Below are 27632 nucleotides of genomic sequence, written 5' to 3'. Positions count from 1 at the left end.
ACTCCTTCCCTTAGTTACACCACACACCATGCCTCCAAGCCTTTGCCTATGCTGTTCCCTCTGCCCGGGACACTCCACACATGCACACGCACACACATACACACCCTTTACGAGACTAACTCTTAAGCATCCTCCAAGTCTCAGCTTGGACATCACTTTTCCAGGAAGCCTGCCCTGAGCCCTCTGTCGGGTTAGATGCCACCTTCATAATCCTATAATTCTGTCATCACAGTTTTAATTGGCTGGCATCACAGCTGCTGTTCCTGGCCTGGCTCCCCACAAGACCACAGGTCCTGGAAGGGCAGAGGCTCTGGCTTGCGCATCATGGTCTCCCCAGTGCCACAGAGAAACATACGCGGTAGAGATGAGCTGCGTGAATGAATGGGAGAACACAGGCCTGCCTAGAGAGATGCTTCCACCATCTGCTCTTGATTTCCTGTGCGTGGTCCTGATTTCCTGTGCGTGGGTGTGCATGCATGCTCGTGTGTGGGGGACAGGGAGGATGAAGCCACACAAGCAGCTGTATGAAAGCATCAGGTAATGCACAAATTATTTCCTTTTGCCTTAGGCCTACATGGGCTCAGCATCACCAAATGCCGGCCCAAGAGGTGTCCTAAGAAGATTCATCCGCTCACGTTTATTAGGTGCTATTGTGTGCCAGGCGCTGTGCTGAGCAATTTGGATGCCGAGCTGGTTGAATCCTTGCAGTGCTTCTATTAGGCAGGTACTGTTCCATCATCCTCATTGTACAGGTGAGAAAACTGAAGTTCAGAGAGCTTAATAAGCAACCTGCTCTGGGTCACACAGTCAGGAAGTGCGGGAGCTGGGGTCTGAACCAGGTCGATGGGCCTCCAAACCTTGAGGCATCCCCACCTTCAGTGCACGGTGAGATGGACGGAGTAAAGGCAGGAGGTAGAGAATTATCTGTATCTTCTGGGACATCAGAGTAGGAGAGGCTAGTAGAGACCCCTGGCTCGCCTCCTGCAGCCCAGAGATGCTGGCCGAAAGTCACACAGCTGGGGTGGGTAACAGCGCTTCCCCAGGGAAGGCTGCCTCCTCAGGTTGGGAGGACCTGGTCATGACGAAAGCGGCTGGGGTACTGTGAGGATTAGGACTTGTTCACAGAAAGGGCCCAGTTCTTCCCTCTAGAGGGCCCTCAGCAGCTGTTCCCCAGAATGCAAAGACACCTTCCTGGTGGTCCCCAGGGCCCAAGCCCCTCCCCTAGGATCCAGCAGACACAGGCCCCTTCTCCCCAGGACCTCATCTCCTGCCCAGTCCTGCCCCTGCCTGGCAGGTGAAAGAGCCTGAGAGGAACACTGGCCTTCATTCCTGCTCCGCCCCTTTTTTTTCCCTTAAACAAGAATGCAGGCTAAACAAGAATGCAGGCCTTTCTTCCATCCCTCTGAAAGCTGGTTCAGGCAGATAAGTCTGGGCGGGACAATGGCCTGGCTGGCTTAGGCATCCAAAGGGTGTGCAAGCTGAGGGGCTACCCCTCACTCTGCCCCCTCCATCCAGCTCTAGCCCAGCACCCCAGGAATTTAAAAACACCACTCCCAGGTCCTCCCCACTTGTCCCAGTTCATAAAGGAAATAGGCTCAGGGCAGGAAGGGACTTGTCTCAGGCCCTCAGCTGCCATCACCAAGACCAGGACTAGAGCAAGTCACACTCCTTGAAGCAGAAACGACCAGGACCATCTTCAGTCTGACATCGTGCACTGACCTCCATCACTAGCATCTGCCATCCCCTCTGCCTGGGGGGCTCTTCCCAGAATGCTCTGCCACCTGTCCTTCCTCATCCTCAGGTCTCTTTGGGTGCCAGCTGTTGTGTTATCACATTTAACCCTAACACCACCTCCTTAAGGTAGGTCCTATTAGTATTCCTATGGTACAAACAAGGCTCAGAGAGGGTAAGTTTACCCAGGTCACCCAGTGAGGGATGGGCAGGGGCTGGATTCAAACCCTGGCAGGCTGACCCCAGGACCCCCTTTCCCACAGACCCTCTGCTGCCTCCCAGACAGACCACACATACTGCTGTCCTGCCCTCCCCAGGCTGGCCCTGGTGTCCTCCTCTCTTTCTCATAACCTCCCCTTCTTTTATCTTTGCCTCCATCTTCGGGAAGGCAACCTCTACCTCGGTGACTGAGCAGGTGCCTCCCTCCTCTGGGCAGTCCCAATGGGACCAGGTTCCTTTCCTTCTGAGAGAGGCCCTGGCTGAGTCACCTCTTCCCAGCTCCTCGCACAGTGCACAGCACACAAAAGGGGCCAACTTAAATCCATCCGTTCCCAGAACACGAGCGTCTGCCACAGCATGGGCCACCAAGTAGATGACGGACAACACTGTGGGGCTGAGAGGCCAACCAGGGAGACACCCAGTAGACAGAAACGTGGAGTATGTGAAGGAGATGTTGCCACCGTCATCAGAGTCCAGACAGGAATAAACAGAGAAGGCAGGAGATAGGTTTCAGGTGGGTGGGCAAGGAAGGCTGCAGGGAGGTGGCGTTTGAGGGACACTGAGGGATGGGACAGAGCAAGCCAGGGAGAGAGGAGAAGAACCTCCAAGCAGAAGAGACGGCAGAACAAAGGATCTGCTGGGAGACAAGCTTGGTGTCTTTGAGGAATAGGAACAAGGTCAGTGGTGGAATGGTCACAAGTAAAGGAAGGGGTGTGGGGTTGCGGGAAGGAGATGCCAGGAGGGGGTAGGATCTGATGTGCACAGTTAAAGGACCCTCTAGCAGGAGCATGGATAGGAGGGGCAAGAGGGGTGAGGGGACGGCCGTGGTGTCCAATGAGAGATGACAGTGGCCGTGGTAATGGGGAAGCGAGCGAGTTGAGGATAGTATTTTGGAGGCAGAGTGAAAAGGACAGTCAGGAAAGGACTTCAGCACTTGTGCAGCAACCCTTTCCTTCCAGGGGAGGAGGAAGCCCACACAGGGGCAGAGGCTGTGGCGGTGGCTCGGGGGCCTGGTCAGGTGGGAGTTGGACCCACGTCCCAGCCCGGGCTCCACCACCCTAGGGCCGGGTGCTGGGTTCCCAGACTTGGCTCAGCTCCTCGGGGCCGTAGCCCTGGGGCAGGGGCTGGTGGATGGCAGGCGAGGTGGGCAAGGTGACCCTTGGTGACTCCAGCACTGGGCCTGGAGCTAGGTGCAGGGAGAGGACCTGGGATGCAGCTGCCCAGGATGGCCGTCTGCCATATATTCCAGATGCCACACAGCAGCCCTGGCAGCCTCAGGCTTGAGCCTCGTCACTGAGCGCCGGACCCGGGCCAGACGGTTCCAAACCCTTCAGCGTGAGGTGGCGGCTGCTCTAATGGGAACTGGGTGGCCCAGAGGGTCAGCCTGAGGGCTGCAGGGACTACAGTCTCCGGGTTTCCCTCTGCCTGGAGGCACTTCCCATTAATCACAGCCCCTATTTCCTACTAAGCACCGAACGGATGGAATTGCTGTCTGTCCTGGAGTCTGTGCTCCAGGAATCCAGAACCAGTCAAGTTGAGCTGCTTTCAACCCCCTTCCCATCCATGCTAGTAAACTAAGGTGGAGAGGCCGGGGCTCACCTAGGATTTTAGAACAAGGGGAGGCAGAACATCCAGCTCGCCAGCCAGCCCCACGGGTGGGTAGGGTAGGAAGGACAGACCTCCATCTGGCAGGGAAGGCCCAGCCTGTGCCAGCCCTATCCTGCACGTCCACGCCGGTGATCACCTACTCACCATGGCTGTCTGCTGCTGCGTGGCTTGGGCCGCAAACCGGGCCACGTGGTTGACGATAGGAGAGAAATTGGTGGGACCGTAGAAGCGGATGTGGGGCAGGCAAGCCGAATATGCCTGGGCGATGCCGTCCACGCCTGCCTCGGGGAGAAGACTCTGGATCAGCCAGGTCCTCCCTGACCCTGCACCCACTCTCATCCCAATTGCTGCCCACCCCAAATGCCCCCTGCCGTGGCCAGTCTGGGCCCTGTGGTACTGGAAGCTCCGGAGGGCAGGGCCAGAGTGGTGTAAGGAGCCCTGAACGTGGAGTCTGACCTTAGTTCCAATTCCTGCCTTTACCACTTCTTAGCTGTGAGATCTGGGGGAAGTTATTTAAGCCTGTTTCCTTGTCTGTCAAGGAGACTAGTAATCTACACCCTCGGGAAGCTGGCAGGAGGGTGTCCAGCAGGCTCCTCCCAGAGAAGGCATGGGCAGAACCTGCGGTAATACTTTGGGGTCACAGGGAGCCACCTGGAGGTCCATTCTGGACACGCTATGGCTTCTCAGGGTTGCTGGGGGAACTGAGATGCTTGCACAGCTCTGCAGACAGTAGGTGCTCTGTAAATAGCCACCGTTACAAGGCTAAGAATACCCCCCTGCTCCGCTGTCCTGTCCAGAAGGCCTCTGGCCAGAGATGAGGTTGACCAATCTGAACTTGGATAAAACATCTCGGCAGACCTACTCCAAACCAGACAGGCCCCAGCAGGAGGACAGGGCCACGCTTTCAGCCAACAGAGGCCCATGGCTTCTGAGTTACAGCATCATCCCCATCGTGGTGACTTGATGCATTTCCCTTCCAAGTACAAACCTGACCCAGCTTCAGGGATTCCCAGGGAAGGTAGATGCTACGCCCAAGGCAAGTCCTAGGCTGAAAGCTCTCATGGTGTCAGGAACCACCCTCTTCCATACCCACCTGGGAGCCCCTTCTCTTTCACTGTTTCTTAACTGACTCTGGGAGGCTCAGAAGTCCTCTTAGGCCTGGGGCAGGGAGAGCACAGACACCACGTACGCTGCCTGCCCCTCCCTCTTGCCCAGCACCCCCGCCCAGGCTATGCTCAATCCTTATGTGCCAAGGCTCCCTGTGGAAGGTGGGGAAACGGTGGGGCAGGACAAGAATGGGCCCTCCCAGTGAGGGCAGAAGGGAGGTGAGAGGCAGGTGTGTAATTTGCTGCTCTCACCTCCTCCTGGTCTACACAGGGCTTTATGCCAGCACTTCCCTTAATTCTCACCTGACCACCCAGTGAGGTGAGCTCCCCTGGTATCACACCTCCTTGAGGGAGGTGAGGAGGCAGAGGCCCAGTGGGGTGCAGTGATCTCTCCGAGGTCACACAGCCAGAAAAGGGCAGCAGCTGGCCTTGAATCCAGGGCCACCTGACTCCAAATTCCAGCTTCTCCCCATCTGCCACACTGAGCAAGTGCAAGGGGAGGGGAGAGAAAAGAACAGAAACCACTACTCCTCCCCCGCATCTGCCCAGGGAGATGGCCAGGCCTGGCGTAAACCCAGGGCAGATGCAGGTGGGCTTGACACTCACCTGAGCAGAAGGGGTTGGTGGGGTTAAAGTTGATGGCAAACTCATGGGAGACCTGAAATGCAGAGAAAATGATGAGCTGAAAGCCTCCTGGCCCAAACCTGGGCCCAGGCCCACCTGCTGCCAGGCAAGGCTCCCTCTGAGGGAACCTGGCTCTTTGCCACCCTGACCCCAGGTCAAGGCTACTGATACCCCTGCATCTGCTTTCACCTCCACTGCTGGGTCTGACCCACAGACAGGCCTAACCACCCTCAGTAACAGAAGAAACAGAAACTTCCACACCACCCCAATCTCTTCCGGGGGGTCAGGGCTGTCTATGCCTCCTCGCCCCCACTATAAGAGTCCCTAGGGACTTCCCTGGTGGTGCGCTGGTTGAGAATCCGCCTGCCAATGCAGGGGACTTGGGTTCAAGCCCTGGTCCGGGAAGATCCCACATTCCGCGGAGCAACTAAGCCCCTGAGCCACAACTACTGAGCCTGCGCTCTAGAGCCCGAAAGCCACAACTATTGAGCCCACGTGCCACAACTACTGAAGCCCGCGCGCCTAGAGCTCAACAAGAGAAGCCACTGCAACGAGAAGCATGCGCACTGCAACAAAGAGTAGTCCCCACTCACCGCAACTAGAGAAAGCCCACAGGCAGCAACGAAGACCCAAAGCAGCCGGGGGGAAAAGAAAGAGTCCTTGAGTAGGGTGGAGATGCATCTGAGGGTGGCGGGTTCAAGGAGCAGTTGGAGTGCTCCCTCATCACCTGCTTTTACTGTGGTGGGGCTATAACTAGAGTTCCACTTCTTCAGGCTTTGAGTGCTTTCCCCCACCCTACTAATAAGCACGAGTGCTTGGAAGGGAGCCCACCTTATGCCAGCGAGCCAAACTCAGGAAGCATAATGGGGCCAGAAGGGCAGGGAATAGAGAGCCCTGTCCCAGTTCCTACAGACCCAGCCCCTAGCCCGGGGGCATCATCAGAGGCTGACCCTGCACACTCCCGGATGCCGCTGGCCTACAGAGGGACTGATAACTAGACCCCATTCAGGACTGTGGGTCAGACTTCAGTGGCTGCAGAACCCAGGGCCTCAGGAGAGGCCAGAGCTCAGATGGTAGGACCATCCTCCCTCCCTCCCCTGCTGCCTCCGTCAAAACCCCCACTCGGCCCCTTCCCTGTGAACCGTGTGCCACAGTCTATGTTCAGGGCTTTGCTAGCATCCCCTCACTCCTTCCTTGCAACAATCCAACAGACAAAGGCCTGGTATTACTCCTTTTTTCTGATGTAAAACCAAGACAGAATGGACCAGAATGTTCCCCCATTTACTGAAGGGGAGAGTTGGGACTAGAACTGAAATCAGGCTGCCTCCTGAACTCACAATCCATAAACCCACTAACCCGAGAAGGTGTTCCTCCCCTGAGGAGTTTAAATGGGAGGGTCAAGAGATGTCCAGGGGGGAGGGACCCCCCACCCTCGGAGGCTGGAGGAGCGCTCCAGTCCAGGCGCAAATCCCAGGCAGACGCTTTAGCTCCGAGACACTGCAGAGGGGTGCTGGGAGGCCCTACCGAGCCCGACATCCGCATTTTACAAGTAAACTGACTGAGGCCCAGAGAGGGGAAGTCAGGTGCTGAGGCCCCACAGAAGAACAGACCTGAGGCCCAGGTCCCTCAAACCTGGTAAAGGGGTTGGGCCGCTGACCTTGGGGAGCCCTTCTGGGCCAAGACGGGAAGGACTCAGCAGAGGAATTCACCCCATCACTGCCCTGTGCCTGGCAGCCTGAGGAGAAGACCCCTACCTGTTCAGGGGAATGGGCTTTTCTGTTCTTTGCTCCTTCAGCCCTAAGTGCTTGACATAGAGCCATTCCCCTGATGCCCCTCTTGGGCCCTGTTCCTACCCAGGGGCCCTCTTCACCCTGTCCCCAGCCCAGGCTCCAGGTGTGGGGGCTGGAGGTCCTTGTTGCCATGGAAACTTCATGAGCCTCTATAGTGACTAAGAGGGGGGCTTGTACAGAGGGGGCTGAGAGAGGAAAATGGTTGCCAGGGAAACAGGCCTCCCTTGGGCCAACAACTTCCTGCAAAATCAGATTTTAGGAGATTTTACAGACCAAGGGGGAAAAGCCCCCTCCTGATAGGGATGGATTAATTCTGTTTTCTCAGCCACCCAAATTCTAACTTCTCCATTTTTTTCCCTCTATTAAGGGGAGAGTGGGGCCTGTGGTCAAGTGGGTGGGGCTGTGGGAGGTTACCCATCTACCCTGGAGGCCTCCCAAGTCATCTACTCCACCCAGCAGCTCCACTTCACAGGTGGAAAAACTGAGGTTCAGAGGGGGCCAAGGAATGCCCAGGTCACACGAGTGAGCCACAGCAGAGCCGGGACCAGATCTGGGGGACAGGAGTTCACGTTGTCTGTAGCAGCCCAGCCCCCTCCCACACTTGCTGCCCTAGTTTGCCCGAGAAATGCCAGCAAACACGACAAGCTTCCTGGAGGCCACCCCAAGCCGATTAGGGGCCCCTGGGGACTGGCCAGCCACAGGTCTTTGCCCTGGGACTCCCTGCTGCCTTCTGACGATCAATGGTCCCGTTCACCCCACCTGGCCAGGCCCAGCCCATGGTCTTGAGTTACTTAAGAGGCTGTTCCCTCTGGTCCTGGCAGGGCAGTAGATGGTGGCATGGAGAGAGTCGAAGGGATCTCAGAGTGACCATCCTCTCTGAGCCTCAGTTTTCCCATCTATGAAGTGGGGAGAGTCATAAACTGTGCTCCTCTCCACCCCAGACCTTGTGCAGGCCTGTCCTTCAGCCTGATCCCTCTCTTCATCTGACCAACTCTGGCTCATTTTGAAAGGCCAATGTTTCCTGAGTCCCTCAGCCACTACCCAGGTCAGGGGTCCTCTTGGGGCTCACCTGGACCAGGCCCAGGGAGGGACTGAGGTCCTGAGGGCAGGCAGCTGAGTGGCACGCTCCTTCCAACTTCCCACACTCAGAGAAATAACACCTCTGCCTGCTCAGGCCCCTGGGCCCCAAATTTACTGTCAACAATCACGTACTGCATGCCTGAAGCCAGACACAGCAAGAAGGAGACCAAGTGCCCTCCCTGAGACAATGAGCAAATCAACACAAAGTGACCACAAAGTTCCGAGGCAGGGAGGAGGGGCCCCACGTGCGCACGCTCAAGGTAGTCCTTCTAGAGGAAATGATCTCTCGGCTAAGCAGCAGCAATGGGAAGTCAGTGAAAGGGGGCAAAAGGCCAGGGGAAGACCACATGCAAAGACCCTGAGGTAGGAACGAACAGAAGAAGGTTCATGTGGCACGGCAAGGTGAGTTAGAATGAGAGGGAAGGTGAGGGGCCAGGTCTGGCCAGCTCCAGCAGCAGGGGGAGGTGGGATAGAGCATCTGCCCTTTCCAAGCCTCGTTCCAGCATCCCTCCTGGCACCACCGGGCACTCCAGCCTGGCCAAGCCCCAGCCTCCCCAGAATTGCCCTGTGACATTTCCAAGGAGGCTTTTGCACAAGAAAACATCTCATTCAGCCAGAGTTCTTTGGAAGCTGGCTGGTGTCCTAGCAACGAGATAGTGCTGGGCCTGGCTGCACCAGCCCGCCCTGCCCCCAGTGGCATCACCGTGTCTGCCCAGAGGCCCAGCTGTGGTCCCACAGGGTCCTGCCCCCTACCATACAATGGCCAGCAGGCCACAGAGCCACTCCCTGAAATTCTAGGTGAAAACTGCCCTCTCCGGAGAGGATGTGAGGGGAACGCTCACTCTGGAAACAGCATGTGGTACAGCAGGGCAGACAAGAGGGGCCGCTGGCTGACATACATGTAGATTGAGGAGTCCTCTATGCCCACAGCCCCAGGCTTCTCATCAGAAGGGTAGCACATTCTGAGAACAGACATGGGAGTCCACCTGCCCAGATGGAATTCAGGCTCCCTGTTTTGAACGTAACCTTGGACAAGTCATTGAGCCTCTGTTTCTTCACCTGTAATGGACATTGTCCCTTCTCTCCATCCCTCCATCTTGCCCACCATCACCCCAGCCAGTCCCCACTCAGCAGCCAGAGTGAGCCTTCAAAAATGCCAATAACACCCCATGTAGACCCACCCACTGCTTGCTGCACGGCTGGCTCCCCACCTCTCCAGCCACATCTCTCCCCATCCCGCCCATCTTTCATGGAGAGTTCATCACGCCCACCTTCTTTCAGTTCTTCCAACTACCCTGCTCCCTCTGCCTCCCAGACTTTGCACAGGCTATTCTCTCTGCCCTGAACTCTACCTGCCACATCACCACCTCAAGTCACTCTGCGAACTCCTACTCTCCTTTACCCTCTTGGCTTAGACCTGACCTCCTCCAGGAAGCCTTCCTGATACCCCCAGGCCAGGTTGGGGCCCTCCTCTAGGGACTGCTGCCCCGTTCAGCACTGATGACACTGCCTGTCTTTAGGGCTGCCAGACAGTATACAGGATGCCCAGTTAAATTTGAATTTCAGATAAATAATGGATAATTTTTTAGTTTAAGTATGTCCCAGGCAATATTTAGGACATACTTAAACAACTTGTTTATATGAAATTCAAACTTAACTGGGTATCCTGTATTTTTATTTGCTAAATCTAGCATCTTCCCCACCTGACTGGGGTACCAGGGGACAGATATCATAACTTATTCCTTGTTCTAGCCCCACTGCCTGCATGAGGTTCAGGCTGAGAAATGCGTGTGGGTTTGGGGTAAACGCAGAGAAGGCAGGGCAGCTGGGCCATAGCCCAACCTTTCCAAAGCAGATCCCAGAGAGGCCATACATGCAAATCCCATCTCAGCCAAAAGGAAAACAGTCTGGCTTCACTTACCTTCCAGTCTGGGGGTAACTGCGCCCCAAAGCCAAGAGCTGGAAACATCTTATCACTAATCAGAGAAAGGAAAAAAAAATACTATGAGACAACCAGACGGGGCCTCATCTACCCACGCTCACCCTCCCAACCCCCTACCCAGGGCTGGGCCCACTCTGCCTTGCATACCTCCGGAGACAAAAAGAAAAAGCTCACCACCTCTAGAAAAAGCTCTGTTTGAATGATCTATTGAGCCCAAACCCACTTCTGGGTATCTGGTGAATAAAAGGCTTGACACCTATGGCAGACATTGCTAATCAACCACAGCACTCCTAACCATGGGCCTGAGTACAGCTTCTAGATCCTTCTCAAACGGGGACCTTGGCAATCACTAAACCACAGTCATGATGCAAGTGAAATGTACTGGCTGTTTCTTGACGTCCCTTTTATGGCTGGGAAAAATTCTAAAATGAGAACACTGGCTTGGCGTTCAAGACCCTTCATCATCTAGCCCAAGAGCCTAGTCTCATTTTCTACCTGCCCTCCCTCATTCCCCACTCCCCCAGCCCTGGCCACTGGCTACTCACTGTTCCCCAAACACACAGGGCATCTTCACGCTCCAACTTCAATCCTACTGCACCCCTTCTTGAACTACCTCTCCCAATCTGTTCCCTGTGGCAAACTCCTACTCATCCTCTAAGGCCCAATTCAAATGGCCCATTCTCTGTGGGTTTCCCTGAGACCCCAGGATGCCTCTCTCTTTGGTGCTCCCATAGCTCCTGTCTCACATGTAAACTGGTCTCTTGGAACCCCACTGATTTCTTCCCTATCTTCCTCCTCGAATGGGATCTCCCTGAGGGCAGGGACTGTATCTCATTTGTTCATTCATTCAACATGTATTTATTGAAGAATCCTCTGGCTGCTGTGTGGAGGACAAACTGTCAGGGACTAGGGCAGAAGCAGGAAGACCAGTGAGAAGGTTACTGAACCGCTCTGGGCAGGAGGTGATGGTGGCTCAAACAGGCTGGTAGCAGTAGCAGTAGGGGTGGGAGAAGAGGCTGGATTCAAGCATATTTTGAAAGGATTTCCTGAAGGAATGAAGGGGGAGATGAGGGAAAGAAAGGAAGTGAAGGGTTTTCAGTGAGTGGTAGTGCCTCTCCCTGAGATGGGGAAGAGGGTAAGAGGGGTAGGGGTGGAGCAAGTGTCCAGTAACGCCTGAATGCCCATGAGAAGGCTCAGCAAAGGGGCTGAGTGGGTAGCTGGATACAAGGGTCTCTGGAGCAGCAACAGCAGGCTCCTCCACCCGACCACGCAGGTGGGGACTTCCACCTCCCCTGCTCTGCATGCCGTACCTCTCTTAATGTGGCCTGGGGTCACAGCCACCCCTTAGGCCCTGAGCCCCCTGGGAGTCAGAAGCTGCACCTTAGGCTGCCTCTCTCAAGGAGGCTGAAGTGCACACAGGATTCCTGAGCCTGCTCTTGTTCCTACCAAATTTGTGGGACCTGCTCCTTTCTCCCCTGCTCCCCATGTGTCCTCCTGGTCATTCCACACTCTGATCTGGAGGTCCAAACAAGCATCATCTGTGACGATGACATCACAACCCTCATGTGACTTCTGGATCCTCCAAGGCCCTCTTGACTTTGCATCTGGCCCAGCCTGTTGGTGGCCACACCCTCTACACAGCTTTCCCTGACTCTCCACTGTCCCCACCCCACCCAAACATCTCCAGGAAGCGTGGTCATGGGAAGAGGATCCACACATGCTGGCTGCTCCTCTGAAGTTCCCAACAGGAGTGAGACTGTTAGACCATTAGGTGGTGGGTACAGGAATCAAAATGTCTGAGTTCCAGTTCCTTGATCTGGGTGACTTTGGATAAATTCTCTATCTACATCCTAGGCCTGTTTTCCCCCAGCTCTAACAGTGGAGGTTGCAGCAATAGCAAACAAATTACATTTTCTATCCTGACTCATTTTCTTACTCGGTGTACCGTGTGGAGAAGGATCTCAGTATGGATCTGGGCTCAGTAAGTCAGAGATCAGCAGTTGATTAGCAATGTCTGCCACAGGTATGCACAGGTAACTGCATGCATGTCCTATGCTACTCATTCCTAGGTTTGATGATCTCTGGGTCCCTTCTAGCTTTGAAAAGCTGAACTTCCCAGGATGGATGGAGCCCAAGCTGACTAGTCAGAGTCCCTCCCCAAGCTTACCTGTCATAGTCCTGAATGATCTGCCCAACAGCCCAGATGGCTGACAAATATTCATTGGTGCCCATGGGGTTGATATAGTGCAAAGAGGAAGGGTCGAGGGGATTTCCATTGGAGGCTGTGAAGTCTATCCCAACCTGCAGAGTGGGGGAAAAGGCCACCCAGCGTGGTCAGAGACTCCAGCTCCCTATCTCACCTCCAGGGAACAGACAGGCTGATGGGACACAGGAAGCCCACTTCATCTCCCAGCCCTGACCCACCCTTCCAAAAGATGGTCCAAAACCTGGAAACTGTCTGACTGTATTACTCCTCTGGCTCTAATGCCGTCTGTGGCTCCCTGTTGCCCAAGCATAGTCTATTGCCCAGATGTGACACAAAGCCAACTTACAGCCCCAAATTCCTTTTCCCCCCCTCACTGTCCCAACCCACACACTCATCTACTCCCATTTCGAGGCCTTTTTTCACTCTCTGCAGGGGAGGGGGGCTATGGTGACCAGTGGGGTTACAGGTCAACAAGGCCAATCCTCTGCACCTCCTTATAGTCCTGCAGATGACTTCCAGCCCCCATGGGATCAGAAGCAGTGATAGAGAGCAGGGAGGCTAGGTGGGAGGTGGGCAGAGTATGGGACCCTGGCAGGAGTTCTCCTCTGGGCTTGAGGCCCCCCTTCGGGTGAGGAACGGGAGAAGTCTATGGGGCATACACTCCAGGCCACCGGCAGAGTGACAATTCATTCTTCCAATGAGCATATACTGAGCAGGTGCTATGTGCCGGGCACTGAGTGATACACCGAGGGTGGAGGGAAAAAAAAAAACAGTGGCCCCGCACTCAGGACACTCACAGTCACTAGTTGCTAGTGGGACAGGGACAAGTGAAAAATACTTAAGAAAATTCAGAGTGGCGAGTGCCCTGAAGATAATAAAACAGGAGAAGTGACGAGGAACAGGAGGCATCAGGGGGAGGTGACCTCTGTGTCACAGCCTGCAGGATGGCAGGGCAGCAGCCGAGAAGGTTCTGGGGAAGAGCATTCCAGGCAGTGGGAACAGCAAATGCAAAGCCCCAAGACAGAGCAGAGCTTAGTGTGTTGGGGGAGGATCAGTGTGGATGGAGCTGAGTGAGCAAGGATGAGGGCATAGCAGATGAGGCAGGAAGGGAAGTGGGGAGGAATTTGGCTTTTTTTCCTTCTGAGGAAGTGTAACCAGTGACATTCTGAGGGCTGGGCAGCCAGGCCCTGACCTGCAGCTAAGCCCTGACTCAGGCCCATCCACCTATACCCTCTCCTCTGGCCAGACACACCCCTTGCCCTGGGGAGGATCCTTCCTGAAGTTTATCCCAAGTCCCTCCTGCTGCAATCATGGCCCAAGCCCTTAGGGAGGATCCTCACTGGGGTGGGCTGGGATGGGGGAGAGCCTTACAGTGAACATGAGCTGGCAGCCTCCCAGGATGTAGTCCAGGAAGGAGTAGTCCCGGTTTATCTGGAAGAAATCAGAGGGGTGAGTGGGCCCCTGCCCTGTACCTGAGGGCTCGCCTTCACTTGGCCACACTCCACAGATGACCTTTGGGGAGTTGTTGCTCTGTGCCCTGACAGGGGTCAAGGAGGCGGAAAAAGGCAGATGGACCTGATCTGATTACAACAAAACCCAAATTCCTCTATAACAAAGCACTCAGAGCAATGGTTACCAATAGGTGGGACACACACACACACACACGCATGATGAGTCCAGGCAGTGTCTCTCTCACACACACACACGCATGATGAGTCCAGGCAGTGTCTCACACACACACGCATGATGAGTCCAGGCAGTGTCTCTCTCTCTCTCTCTCTCTCTCTCACACACACACACACACACACACGCATGATGAGTCCAGGCAGTGTCTCTCTCACACACACACACACGCATGATGAGTCCAGGCAGTGTCTCTCTCACACACACACACACACACACACACACACGCATGATGAGTCCAGGCAGTGTCTCTCTCACACACACACACACGCATGATGAGTCCAGGCAGTGTCTCTCTCTCTCTCACATACACACACACGCATGATGAGTCCAGGCAGTGTCTCTCTCTCACACACACACACACGCATGAGTCCAGGCAGTGTCTCTCTCACACACACACACACGCGTGATGAGTCCAGGCAGTGTCCCAGGGCCCAGTGTAGCCCTTACCAACCTCAACTTTGAACAGAGAGATGCCAGGCCTCTGGCTCAAGGCCTTCTGCTGTAAATTAATAATTAATAAAGCTGCTGAAACATGGTTTGTTTGGATGGTCTTTGCCTCCTTTTGGCAAAGGATACTGGCCTTCCAATTTTGGTGGCGTTAGAAAGGTTCCTTTCAAAATAAATGTATTTAAGTAAAAAAAGACACCAAAATGGGGGGAGGAGGGGCTGAATACAAAACATAATAAGGCAGGTGGAAAAAATCATGAAGAGGGATGTGAATGATCCAAGTTTCAGAAACAAGGACCCGAAATCCTGATGCTGCAACCTGCCAGCTTAACTTCTACAGGGCACTGCTACGTTGTGACCTCACTGAATGCTCACGTAAATCCTAGTCTCCAGACAAGGAAACTGAGGCCTGGGGTTGGCCAGCTGGTAGAGAGAGTGCCAGGACTTGGAACCTTCAGGCCCAGCATCCAGGGTCCTTGCTGCTCTGGCCTGGGCTGCCTTCCTTAACGTTCTACCTGATTCCAGCAGATACGTGGCCACCAGATATCCAGGGGGGCCTGGCCCCTGACCTCAGCCTGGCCACTGCCGGTGCAAACTTCATTGTCTTTGTGGACTTCAGTGGCCCCAGTTACACCACGGGCCAGTAACCTCAGCCCTCACTAGTGTCACTGCCAGAGCACAGGTCACCCTGGCCTGATATCCTCTGCCCCTCTGATGCTGAACATGCAATGGGCAAGCCTGGGAAGCAGTAACTCCCTATAGTTACGCTCCAACAAGGAAACCCTGGAAGGTCATCGCATGCCCTCCTTGACTTCCACAAAGGAATGTGATATGAGACTAACACTTTACATGCTTATCTTGTTAACCTTCCCATTCTATAGATGAGGAGACTGAGGCCCAGAGAGGTTAAGCTCAGGTCACAGTGCCAGGACATGGCAGAACCAGGATTTGAACCCAGGCCTTGCCGGCTCCAAACCCAACGCTCTGTCTCTTGTGCAGCGATATACCTCTGTGTGACCCCCAAACCAGGACTGTGCCCCATGCCCACCCATGCTGGCTCACCTTGCAGGAACGCAGGATAATGATGCCCGAGTTTTTATAGTTCTTCTTCTTCTTCTGCTTCTTGGGGTTGATACACTCAAACTCCCGCTGGGCAACACAGAAGAAAGAGGAGCTCAGCTTGGGGCTTCTGTGGGGACTGACCCTCTCCTGGGCCCCAGAATCTACTCCACAGGGGCAGCATGCCTCCTCCAGGAAGCCCCCCACCCCAGAAATGTTTCCTGCCACCTTAGGCTCATGCCAAGCTATATCTGCCCAAGGTCAGAAGATGTGCATCTGCCCTCCATCCCCAGACAACTCATCCATGTCATGTCCACTCATGCACCCAGAACTGTTGCCCAGAGCCTGGCTTCTCAGAGTTAAATAGACAGCTCCCCCAAGTACTCACTATGCACTAGGTACTTTACCTGTTTAATCTCATTTAATTCCCACTCTACTCTTCTGCCTCCACTTGACGGATGGGGAAACTGAGGCTCAGAGAGATTAAATGTCTTGCTCAAGGTCATAAGGCAGAGAGGTGGGATCTGGGCCCCAGTCTGCCTGATTCAAAAACCTGTGCCCCTTCCCCATCCCCTGCCGAGGTCCTGGGGTCACGCACATGTGCACATCTTACCGGGATGCCGTCACGAGCCTCACACATCTGTGACACCGAGGTCTGGAACTCACCGATGAAGTCATGGCCCCCGTCGTTGTCATAGTCATAGCACATAACCTGGAGTGGGTCCAGCGAGTCACCCCAGAGCTGCCCCACAGGAGGCACTCGCCAGCTCCTCTCAGCTCCCTGAGCAAATCCCATGCCTTTTTTGGGGGGTGGTACCTCCCTCTCCCCTCCAGATCTGACTAGCTGGCTTGGGATGATGCCGGTAGCTCCTGAACCGCCTCCTGCAGGAAGCCTTCCATGATTGCCGGGAAAAGGAGAAAGGGTGCCCGCTCTAGTAATGGAGGCCATTCCCTCTGGAGCAGGAAGCTGCACACCTCACACACCTGACACTGGGCTGCTAATCTATCTTGGGTGGTGGCCCACCTGGCCTCATGGACCATGGTCTGGAGTCCTCCCTAGACTGCTATTTTTTTCCTGAGATGGGCACAAAAAGTCCCAGCTTGATATGCTCTCTAACTTAGCTGCCATGACACTCCTAGAAGGAAGGCAGGAATTGTTGTACCCATTGTACTGATGGGTAAACTGAGGCCTTGAGTGGGAAGCACTTGCCCAAAGTCTCACAGTGGCAGTAGTAGACCCAGAACTAGACCCCAAGTTTCCTGGTGCCCTGCCTGGGGATCCCTACATGGTCTCAGGGCCTCGCCCCACCTCGTCTGCTCTCAGACACGGCCCCTGAGGACTTAAGGGCTTTCAGAGACTAGTAATCATCACCTTCATCACAGCAAGAACACTTGGCTGTTTCCAAGGTGATTCTGCATTCATTATCCTAGCTAGCAGCACACAGCCCTCCGGAAAAAAAGAGCAGTCACTCTGTTCCCATTTGAGACAAGGGAATCACAGAGATGAGGGCCCTGCCCAGATCACTCAGAGGGTCAGGCAGACCTGGGACAAGGACTCAGGTCTCCTGCCCCTCCCCCCACAAGGGTTCTTTTTCCAGAGCTTTGCCAAGGCACCCCCAGGAAGCCTCAGGTAACCAGGAGGCCAGAGCTGGTAGGGTGGGCAGCAGGGTTCCCATAGCCCCCCTCACCTGAATGGGCTTCTCCACGTCCCCATCACACAGGGACACCAATGGCACAGTGAATGGCTTCCACACGGGGTCCAGAGTGTACTTGATCACCTGCAGGACAGTGAGAGGCAAGGGTGAACTCAGGCGCAGGGCCAGTACAGCTCTGGGGTGGGGCCAGCCCAATGGGACAGGGAGTGGCAAGGTGGAGAGACCCACAGCCATGCCTCTGGGGATGGAAGTGAGCATCCCTGTGATGGGGAGGGAACAAGTCCTTTAGGGGCCAGTTTAGGTTTTCCTGTGTACCGCAGGGCTGTGACTGCCTAGCCCCGTCCTGAGCTGTTGGGTGTGGCTGGACTACAGACCCACTGGCTCAGAGACCCCTGGAGCCCCACACACCCACCTCAGTCCTGTGGACCAGCATCCACTTGCCATCACCTCCTGGTTTATAAAACTCGAGAAATGGGTCTGACTTCCCAAAGAGGTCCTGGAGGAAGCGGGAGGATGTGGGTGAGGAAGGCATAATTCCACCGGATTCAGATGGGGTGGGGGTGTGGCCCCACTGCCTCCCACACCTGGCGTCAGGAGTGAGGGCTGTGGGCAGAGCCAGCCTGGCCCCTCTCCCCTCAGCCTCTGCAGGGCTCAGCAGACGCCCAGGGCAGTTGCAGCCCCCTGGGACCAAGCAGCAGCCCCGGGAGAAACTGCCCCATCCTGGGGTTACCAGAGCTTGGGCTCAGAGACCCTAAGACCTGGAGCCTGTAGACGTTACAATTCCAGCATCTTCAGTGGGGCAGGACGTCAAGAGGGAGATTGTTCCCAGGGCAGAGGGAGGCACCCAGCAGGATGGGATTTTAATTCATTTTAGTGGGATTCTGAAAAACTGAAACTATCCTAGCAGAAGAGTCCTTTAAAACTCCATTTATTTAAGCAAACATGGACTCTAAAGAGGCTATATTCAAGAGGGGGAGACATAAAATAAATGAGTAAGTAATACACATGAGGCAGCAATTAGTGTTAAGGAGACAAATAAAGGAGGAGGGGGCGGGATATCAGGGACCACTGCAATTTCAGGGAAGGCCTCACTAGGAGGTGACATGGAGGTGAGAGAGGGGCCTGTCATGAGAATATTCAGGGTAAAGAACATCCCAGGCAGAAAAGACAGCAAGTGCAAAGGTCCTGAGGCAGGACGGTGCCTGGTTTAATCCTAGGACAATGAAGAGGCTGATTTGGCTAAAACAGAATGAAAGTAGGGAATGCAGAAGGGGTGAGGTCAGGGAGGCGGGGGGAGCTGAGGACACATCAGGTGGGGTCCTGTAGGTTACTGTAAGGACCCTAGCATTTACACTACGTGGGATGGGGAGCCCCAACGAGTGGGTTTCCAGCCATGTCTTGAATATCTCTAAGTGATAGGAAACTCACTACCTCAGTGGTGAAGCAGTCCTAATTTGGGGTGGCAGGAGGGCCGTGTGCTATGGACTTGTCCCTGGAGGGGCAATGAAGGTGGTGGCCAGAACCCCCAGGCCACACAACCCCAGGGCTGGGGGAGGGTTCCTGCTCCTTGATGGAAAGCCCCCTCCCTTGCCTGCCTCACCTTCTTGTCCAGCTTCCTGCCCACCAGGCTCAGCGTGATGACCCGATTGTCTGAAAGCTCCTGGGCAGCAATCTGTAAGGCCAGAGGAACGTCGGGGGTCGGGGTCTGTCCTGAGACTCCCTCTGGCCTCCGTTCAGGCAGGCTGGACACAGGTTGCCCCAGGAGTCAATTCTCCAGGGCTAGGAGGGGAGTGGTGGGGAAGAGTAGTGCCAGGTGACCTGGGACGAGTCTCTCGTCTTCCTCAAACCTCAGTTTCCATCTTCTGGAAGATGGGGGTAATAACCCTTCTGGATATGAGGAATCAGAAAGTGACCCCAATGTGGCTCAAGAGATGGGCCATGAGATGGTGGGGGGGGGGGATGAAGCAGGGACCAAACATGGAGGGTGGTCTTGAGCCCTAGAGAGAGGCTCTGGGCCAGCGAGCAGCCTGACAGACCCTCTCATGTCCCCACTGCAGATCCAGGGAGCACACACAACCACCTCAAAACACCAAGGTGTCGGAAATTCTAACAACTGCACTGTGCAGCCAGGGAAACTGAGGCCCAGGGCAGGCAAGGGACCACCCGAGCTCTTCTCTGCTGTCTCATCAGCTCACACCACTCATCTATCCTCCATGCCCTCCCCATCAGCCATGGCCCTCTGCCCCAGGCCAGCCAGTGATGCACCACCTGGTGACCTCGAGGCTGCCATCTACCCTCTCTGGGCCTCTTCCTCTCACCTCCCCAGAGTGGCAGGGAAGGCCCTCTGGCCAACAGCAACCCAAGTGGGCAGGGCTCTCCCTCGGCTAGGACTTCCTCTGCTCCCACACCTCTGGGATGGCCTCACCTAACGAACTATTTGACCCTGAGAACCACAGACAGAGGCCAGGCTAGAGGCCCCTTCTCCCCTTCCCCTTCCCCCCCTCCAGCTGAGACCTGCTCAACAACCCCATAGGGTAGGCCCTATTACTGCCCCCATTTCACAGGAGGACAGAACCCAGGTCTGGAGGCGAACTGCTGGAAATGCTGGAGGTTGGCGTACCCACTGGGTTGGGTCCTTCTGGGCTGGCTTCCACGTGGAGGGCAGCTGGCTTGTGAAGGCATTTAGATGGGGAGGTTTTAAACCCCAAGAGATGGGGGAGGCTGGGAGGGGACATTCCAGGTGGCAGGAACAGTGGATGAGGGCCTGGGGTAAGTGCAGGGTATGCTAAGAATTCAGTTTGCCTTGAACACAGGCCATGGACATGAATGGGGTAAAAAACAGCTGCGACTGCTGGGTCCCTCCCAGCCTGGAATGCATGGCTCCACAGGCAGTGGGAAGCCAGGAAGGCTCCAGGGCAGGGGAGTAAAGCCTGTGAACACACACAGGTACAGCCCTCCTCCCTCCAGAACCCCTGGCGTCACACAGGCTCTGAAGAGGGACAATCTAGGAGCGAACCTCACTAGCTGAACCGCCCAAGGGCACTTCCTCTCTGGGATTCAGTTCCCTCATCTGTAAAACCAGGTTTCCCCGCCTTCCGGAATTCTAATGACCGAAGAGCTCAGCCGCTCGAAGGGCCTGCGCATCGCAAGAATCACTGCGCTTCACAGGGATCACTGCGCATCGCAGGTATCATTGCGCATTGCAGCCACAAGCAGAGTTCCGGTGGGCAAGGCTCTGAAACGCCTGAAAGTCGCCCAAGAGGCCAGTGCCGGAAGTGGATGCAGGGAGGGCTCTGGAGGCCTCCAGGGAGGAGGAGTAGCGCCCCTGCCTGGGGAGCCACCGTGGGCACCCCTGGCAGTGCCCCCCACTCCCTGGTTTGGCAGCCCCAACACATCATATGTGGAGCCAGGAGCCCGTTGCTAAGAGACCTGTTGCTAAGTTGTAAGTTGGGCCTTTTTACTGCAAACAAAGCTGGTGATTATCTGCCAGTGAAGTGGCCCATTGATGGGGGAGGGCAGTGGGCAGTGTGTGGGGGGCCTGCAGAGAGCAGAGAGCGGGGAGCGGGGCTGGTACCGTAATCAAGCCCTTCCCCGCAGGTTTGTCATTCATCAGCAGCAGAGGCTGAGTGATCTTCTTGCTGGAGACGATCTGGAGGGAGAGAGGAGAGGCACTCACTCTGAGGGCTGGGGAAGAGACCCAGGGAGGAAAAAATCCTCAACAGGCACTGCTCACAGCACGATGCTCCATGCCAGGCGCTGGCTAAACCTCCCCCTGCGTGATCCCCGCCATGGGAGGCAGACAGCAACCACTGCTAACCCCACGGGGCAGCTGAGGAAACTGAGGCCCAGAGAGGTTAAGACACTTGCCCGAGGTCCCACAGCTGGGACAGAATCCCAGCAGTCGGATTCTGCTGACCTGGATGTCCCCAGGAAAAGGCTCTTGTAAGGCTCACTTTCTGGAGACTGCTGAAGGGAGGTTAGCCACGTAACTGCCTCCTCCAGAGTCATCCAGAGACCCCCACCCTCCCTCAGGGTGTGACCCCTGATGGACAGGATCAAACCCTGACGACTCCTATGTATTTTCATTGCTTTGAATAGCGAATACATTCACACAGAGTTCAAGGATCAATACAATATAGAAAGGACAAGTGGAACACACTGTAAGTCTCCCTCCCACCCGTCTCTGTACACCCCATTCCCACACCATCCTTGTGCCACCACAGTTCTGTTTCTTGGGGAAAAGGCCAGTGTTTCTTTGTGCCAATGTGAGCATGTTCCTAGTCTCCCTGTGCTACTTTTTCTCCCTAGGTCCACTCTCTGCCCTTCTCCACCTTCTCTATGCCACTGCGGACTGCATCACCTGGCTCCCCTGTCTTACAGCTTGCTGGGGTTCAGCCAACGGGGGTGCCAGCAGGAGCTAGGAGAGCAGGAGGGGAGAAGGGCTGGGCGGAGCCTTGGCGGAAGCTTTGTTGCTCATCATCGGCCTCGGCTCCAGTCCAGAGGCCTCCCTGTGGTGGCCACAGCTCTCCCCTGGACCTGGCAACACCACTTCCTGCCCCGCCCCTCCCTCCAGGCTAGGGGTGGCTGGGCTTCTGACAGGTGTCAGCCCTGTAAAGGTTTCCTCACCCCTTGTCGGTTCCTGCCCCTGCCCACTGGTCCTAAAGCTCTCTCCTCGGTTACCCTTTGAGGGTGTAGACACATGGCGGGGACCCTGAGAGACACACCCCACTTCTTACGTAACTGCTGGGCCCTTGCTTTTTTCATTGAACATCATCTCCTGGAAGGCCCAGGGCATTTCAGTCTCCACTAGAACCTCTCGAAGCATTTTCCGTTTTATTCACCCACCATCCCTATGGACTGGGCAGAGAGCTCATCACTATCCCCAAGTAAAATACGGGGAAAGTGAGGCTCAGAAGGGTGTGGGGCTCGCCCTAGGGCACATAGCCATTAACAATGATCGGAACTTGTATCAGGAGCTCTTAGCCCTGCAACCTCCATAAGCTCACCAAGGAGTGAGCTGGAGGGGGAAGTGTGGCCCACAGAGGGAAAGGAAGATGGTCACACAGTGAGCCAGCCACCAAGTGGGACTATCGTGGGTGTCTTGGTTGCTGGTCAGATGCTCCCATCCCAGGAAGTCAAGACCACACTTGCTTACTTCTACCACTGAGCAGCTCTGGCCACAGGGCGCCCCACTCCTGTGCTCAGTGTCTTCCGAGGGGAACACTTCAGCCTGGCCCCAACCCCACCTGCCTACTTCCCCCTTTCTGTGCCTGCTGGCCCCCAAGGCTGTCTGCATTTGTGATGCCACCTCGGGAGCCAGGCGGGAAAACAGGACCAGGGAAAGCAGGCAGCAGCAGACCCTCCAGGGGGCTGCCCCATCCTTGGGAGCCAGGTGACTTATGGCGGCACCGCACTGACCCCGCCCTCCTGGAGGAGCCCGGCTCACCGTGCCCAGGCTGCAGGAGAACTGGCCCAGGAAATCATGCTCCTCAAGCTGCGTGCTGGACTTGTCCTGGTCAAACAGGGCAAACTTGAGCTTCTGCACCTCCTCAAAATGGTAGTCAAGGACGAACTTCTTGGAGAAAGCGGGGTTGAGGTTGTTGACTGCAGTTTCTGTCCTGTCATACTGGCAGAGGGCAGGGAAACAGGTGTCAGAGTCAAGTAGCTGTTTCAACCCTTCTTGGGCTACAGGGAATCATGGTGCTTACTTGCTAAACACCCAATTCTGTGCCAGGCACTCATGGCCAGTTACCCAGATGGCTGAAACAATCATTACTCCCAGCTCACAGATAAGGACATTGAAGCACAGAGAGGTTAAGTGAGTCACCCAAGGTCGAACAGCTAGAGGGCAGGGCCAAGATTTGAATCCAGTCCTGACTCTACCATTCACACTTTTTTTTTTTTTTTTTTTTTTTTGCAGTACGTGGGCCTGTCACTGTGTGGCCTCTCCCATTGCGGAGCACAGGCTCTGGACGCACAGGCTCAGTGGCCATGGCTCACGGGCCCAGCCGCTCTGCAGCATGTGGGATCTTCTCGGACTGGGGCACGAACCCGTGTCCCCTGCATCAGCAGGCGGACTCTCAACCACTGCGCCACCAGGGAAGCCCACCATTCATACTTTTAACACACTGGTCCTGACTCCATACCCAGGTTCCAAGGTAAGAGGTCGGACCCTGTCCCTGCCTAGGTTAAGTGACAGAGGGAGTCCCTTTTCCCACCTGGACCTCAGTTTCCCCTTCTGTAAAATGAAAGGATTTGACACCTGTGGCTTTCATCCTTTATATTTGGGGAGAACCCTTTTTTCAAACCACATTTTACATGGAAGCTGAGAGAAGAAACAGAGAGAAGGAGGGGTACTTAGTGGGGAGGTGAGGTCAGGGGTTCCCCATCTCCCCGGAGGCAGGTGTCTGTACCTTCCTCAAACCATGGAATGTCAAAACCAGGAACCGAGCGTCCCCTACCTAGTGTGGAGACCGAGGCCTGGGGAAGGGCAGGGCCTTGCACTGTGGGTCTCTGGTGGGGCTGGGACAGGAACCCCGCCTCCCGGCCTCTCTGCACTGAGGCCCCAAACCGCAGAGTCTGGGTGACAGTCTATTTTAGGGCCTGGGCTGTGTTGATTTTTCCTCCCACCCATCCCATTTCCAAGGGCCAGAGAGCAGCAGGGACGGAAGAGGTCTTGGCCCTGAGTTATTTTTAGCCAGGGTGTCTGGCCTGGGTGGGAGCGAGATTGTCAGGGAGGGTGGGGGGCATGTCATGAGTGGGGGTGGGTGCAGTGGGGGAGGACATCACTCCCCGAGGGGCAGGGGTGGGGGGAGTTCCGGAGACCTGTCAGAGGGGACTCTGGACATGCTGGCCTCAGGCCTGGGGCTTCCCCCAGCAATCCTCGGCTGACCTCATGCCCCACCTCCCACTTCTGGCTGTACCACCAACATGCTCGGTGAAACAGGTAAGTCCCTCCCCGCTCTGGGCCCCAGTTCTCCTCTGTAAAATGGGTCAACAATCCCAGCCCATTTCCTTGGCATCATAAGAAGGAGCCAACATCTGTGGAAATTCTTTGTAAACCACAGTATGTTCTGTGGGACGCCCACCGAGGCCTCATTAAATAACTATGAAAAATAGAAACATATTTTGGAAAATTCATATGCATGTAAAACTGTCTGGAAGGCTGGATACCAAACCATTAACAGTTGGTTCTCCCTGACAGGCGGGTTCCCAACCATTTTGATTTTCTTCTCTAGGTCTACCTGGATTTTCTAAATTTACTGCAATGAATATAGACCCCTTTCGGAATAGGAAACAAAGCCATTTTTAAACGTTGAAAGTCTTAACAGTTTGGATTTCTTAATATCCTTCCTTAAGCTGCATCTTTCCCCAGCCCTCAGGCAAAAGTCTTCCAGCTCAGAAGTCGTTGGCTGTGGCACCATCAACATCCCCAGCTCTGGGACTCTCCAAGGTAGGCAGGGAAAGAAAATCCTCATTTCACAGATGAGGAGACAGGCTCAGAGAGGGATAGCCACCTGCCCAAGGCCACACGGCAGGGAGTGACAGAGCTGGGTCTTGGTCCAGTTCTGGGACCAAAGCCTGAGTTCCCTATTTCTCTGTTTGCTCCTCACTGACTGTGCTCATTTAGGAATAAGAGGGGAAAGTTATTTTAAAAATGAAAGCAAGCATTTTGCAAAACTCTAAGGTTTTAACTGTATATTATAGTAACTTAAAATATTACAGAACACTAAATATAAAATTATATAAATATAAATCTATGAATTATAATAAACACAAATATAATTATTTTAAGTACTGTTATAAACATTTTAAATAAAATTTGATTTTCAGAATAACAATTTTCTAAGTAACCCCTGGCCCACACTGCAAGTACTTCCAAGGGCCTGACCCCAGGTCCCTGGGATACAGTGAGAGCCCCTCCCCAGTGACCGAGCCACCCTCCACCCATTGCAGCTGCACACAGAGGGGCCTCACCTCGCTCCACCTGCCATTATTCTCTGTGAAGAGGACACAGAAGGGGTCGGACTTAGAGGTGACGTCCCGGTCCAGCAGGTTCTGGCCGCTCACTGACAACTCCACCTTGCACACGCAGTACTGGGAGCCCACGGGGGCCACCCCCGGTGCTGGGGCACCTCCACCCGGCATGTAGGCCATGGGGGTCGGAAACGGCGGCAGCAGCTCCTCGCAGTCTGAGGGGACAGCATTGGCGGTCAGAGAGGGGACAGACATCTGCTGCGCCACTCCACCCTGGGGAGGCGTCACCACCTGACCCTCAAGGTGTGGTTAAAGATGGAAGAAAAGGAGTGTGTGTGGGGCAGGGTGGCAGTGGGGAGGATGACATGGGCAAAAGCTTGGAGAAAGAATGCAGGAAATGCGTGAAAAAGGAGTCTCCGGTAGGTGTGTTTAGTTTGTCTTTAAAGTCATTCTCTGCTTTGGTCCATCTTTACCTGTGAGATACACACAGGTCCAAGCTGCCCCTGTCAGATCAGCAACAAATCACAGTGGACACAGGCATCCCAATCATTTTGCCAGGAAAACCTGGGCTTCTCCTGAGCAATTGACATATCGGCATCTTGCGGCTATGACGGAGCTTGTAATTGCTCAGGTTTCCCTCAGTGCTTTGGCCGCTAGGAAGCTACCTTCTGGTCACTTATCCAAAACTTGACTTTGTTCATTATCTGTCTTGTTCGTCCTGTATCACCAGCCTAAGCACAGTGACCGGTCCATAGGAGGCACTCAGTTTACATTTGTTGAATTAAAAAAAAGGTACGTGTATAAATCAACGCATGCACAAATGCTCCATATCGCTCAGATCTTGCCTGAGTTGGTCCTTATCCTCAGCTCTCTGTGCCTCAGTTTCCTCATGTGCTAACGACACATCATGACACAGTCCTACGAGGTGTGGTCAGATCTTATTTCCACTGGCACATCTGAAGTTCACCCAGGCCCGCCTTCCAGCATCAGCCACCCGGCAAGATGTCCATTTTGGACATCCCTACTCCCCGCTCCCCGCGGCGGGTCACAGATTTGCTCATCCCTCCCTGACTCGGCACGGCCACCCTGCGGCACACACGCAGCTCTCCAGCCCCTCCGATGGAAACTAGTTTTTACACGACAAGAATAAATACTGCAGGCAAACTGCAGTGCTGTGCTGATGCTCTGGGCTCGTGTGACTATAATGAGGTTCTGTTCTAGGGACAGACGGTGGGAGGGAGGAGGCTGAGCACCGGCTTTGTCACTGTCCAGGTCCTCTCCCTGTCAGGTATGCCCAGGGCGCTGTGTCTGGAGCGGAAGAGGGGACCGCGCTCGCGCAGGCCTCCTGCACACCGGGGCTGCGTGTGCCCAGCGAGGGGCTGGGGTCAGAGGCAGAGGGAGCGGGCCCAGCAATGCCACTGTGGCTCGGTCCTTCCCGCTTGGATCACAGCCACCTCCTCGCCAGCCTCCCTGCTGCCTCTCCTTAGTCTAACCACCCCTTGTCCCCACAGGGACTAGAGTGAGCTTTGAAAAACACAAATTGGACCATGACACCTCTCTGCTTAAAACCCTCCAAGAAAAAAAAAAAAAAAAAAAAACCCTCCAAGACTTCCATCGCTCTCCGAATAAAGCCCCAGCTCCCTCTGGGAGCCTGGAGCCCGCAGGACCTGGCTGCCCTCCGCAGCTCTCAGCCAGCCTGGAACATGAGGTCCTAGAGGGCTGGAGCTGGGTAGTCTTCTTACCACAGGATCCCAGCTCTGGCATAGGTCTTGGGACTTGGCAGACACTCAGTCAACACTCTAGAGTGAATGAACGAGCCTCAGTGTCCCCCGCTGGAGGGTGAGGCAATTTTAGGAACTGCCCCGCCAGAGTGAATAAGGATCAGAGACATCATGCGGGTGAAGTGCTCAGCTTGTAGTCAGGGCTGGTCAGCATGGTCAGGTGGGTTCATGCTCTCAGAAGGAATGGCCTCCTCTCACCTCCCTCCTCTGGGGCAGCGCAGGGCCAGCTACCCACTCGACAGTCAGGGGATAAGATACTAGTCAAGGAGTTGGAACCTGGCCTTTGTGCGTAAGTATTTGGGGGCTGACTCGTCCACACAGAAGCTGAGAGAACACCTGTTTATGCTTACAACTACCTGGGGTGGGGTGGGGGGCACAAGAGTCACCCCCATTTTGCAGATAAGGAAACTGAGGCTCAGAGCAGAAGTCACCTGTACAATGTCACACAGTCAGGAAACGGGCAGGCTGTGAACCAATTTTCCAGACTCCCAGGCCAACGTACGGCCTTCTGGCCAGGGCCAGGGGACTGCTGGGCATGGTGGGGACCTAGAACCAGGTGGGGGCATCTGGGGAGTCAGCCAGGCCAAAGGGAGCCTGAGGCTAAGAAAACCCCGGCGTCCCCAAGGTCACCAGTTCCTCTGGCGTTACCCTGCCCGCACCCCTGTCTCTCCCATCATCACTAATGGGGTGGATTCCAGCTCACCCACCCCTCTCCACCTCA

The 27632-nt window shown here is 55.1% G+C and overlaps 1 protein-coding gene across 7 annotated transcripts in view; it reads right to left on the bottom strand.

The window, feature by feature from the left end:
* CPNE2 (copine 2) overlaps positions 1-27632 on the bottom strand; it is a 52334-nt gene that overhangs the window by 5739 nt on the left and 18963 nt on the right. For 2 of the 7 annotated variants that reach the window (XR_009537249.1, XR_009537248.1), the window contains exons 1-14: positions 25131-26700; positions 22600-22779; positions 20728-20802; positions 18754-18825; positions 17566-17649; positions 17187-17276; positions 16112-16210; positions 15502-15588; positions 13678-13737; positions 12268-12401; positions 10080-10134; positions 5271-5322; positions 3703-3836; positions 636-761 (exon numbers count right to left, since the gene is read on the bottom strand). Coding sequence is in view for 4 of the 7 variants with exons in the window: in XM_060131931.1 (XP_059987914.1) it covers positions 3703-3836; positions 5271-5322; positions 10080-10134; positions 12268-12401; positions 13678-13737; positions 15502-15588; positions 16112-16210; positions 17187-17276; positions 17566-17649; positions 18754-18825; positions 20728-20802; positions 22600-22779; positions 25131-25385 (1377 nt within the window). In the remaining 3 variants the exon portion in view is untranslated. Of the gene's footprint in view, positions 1-635; positions 762-3702; positions 3837-5270; positions 5323-10079; positions 10135-12267; positions 12402-13677; positions 13738-15501; positions 15589-16111; positions 16211-17186; positions 17277-17565; positions 17650-18753; positions 18826-20727; positions 20803-22599; positions 22780-25130; positions 26701-27632 lie in introns of those variants that run through there. The other 5 variants (XR_009537250.1, XM_060131932.1, XM_060131931.1 and 2 more) reach the window with 5 other exon arrangements.

The sequence above is a fragment of the Lagenorhynchus albirostris genome, chromosome 19 (genome assembly GCF_949774975.1).
Source record: "Lagenorhynchus albirostris chromosome 19, mLagAlb1.1, whole genome shotgun sequence".
Classification (NCBI taxonomy): Eukaryota; Metazoa; Chordata; class Mammalia; order Artiodactyla; family Delphinidae; genus Lagenorhynchus; species Lagenorhynchus albirostris.
The sequence above is the reverse complement of the archived record's forward strand: the minus strand, read 5'-3'. Positions and strand labels throughout refer to the sequence as shown.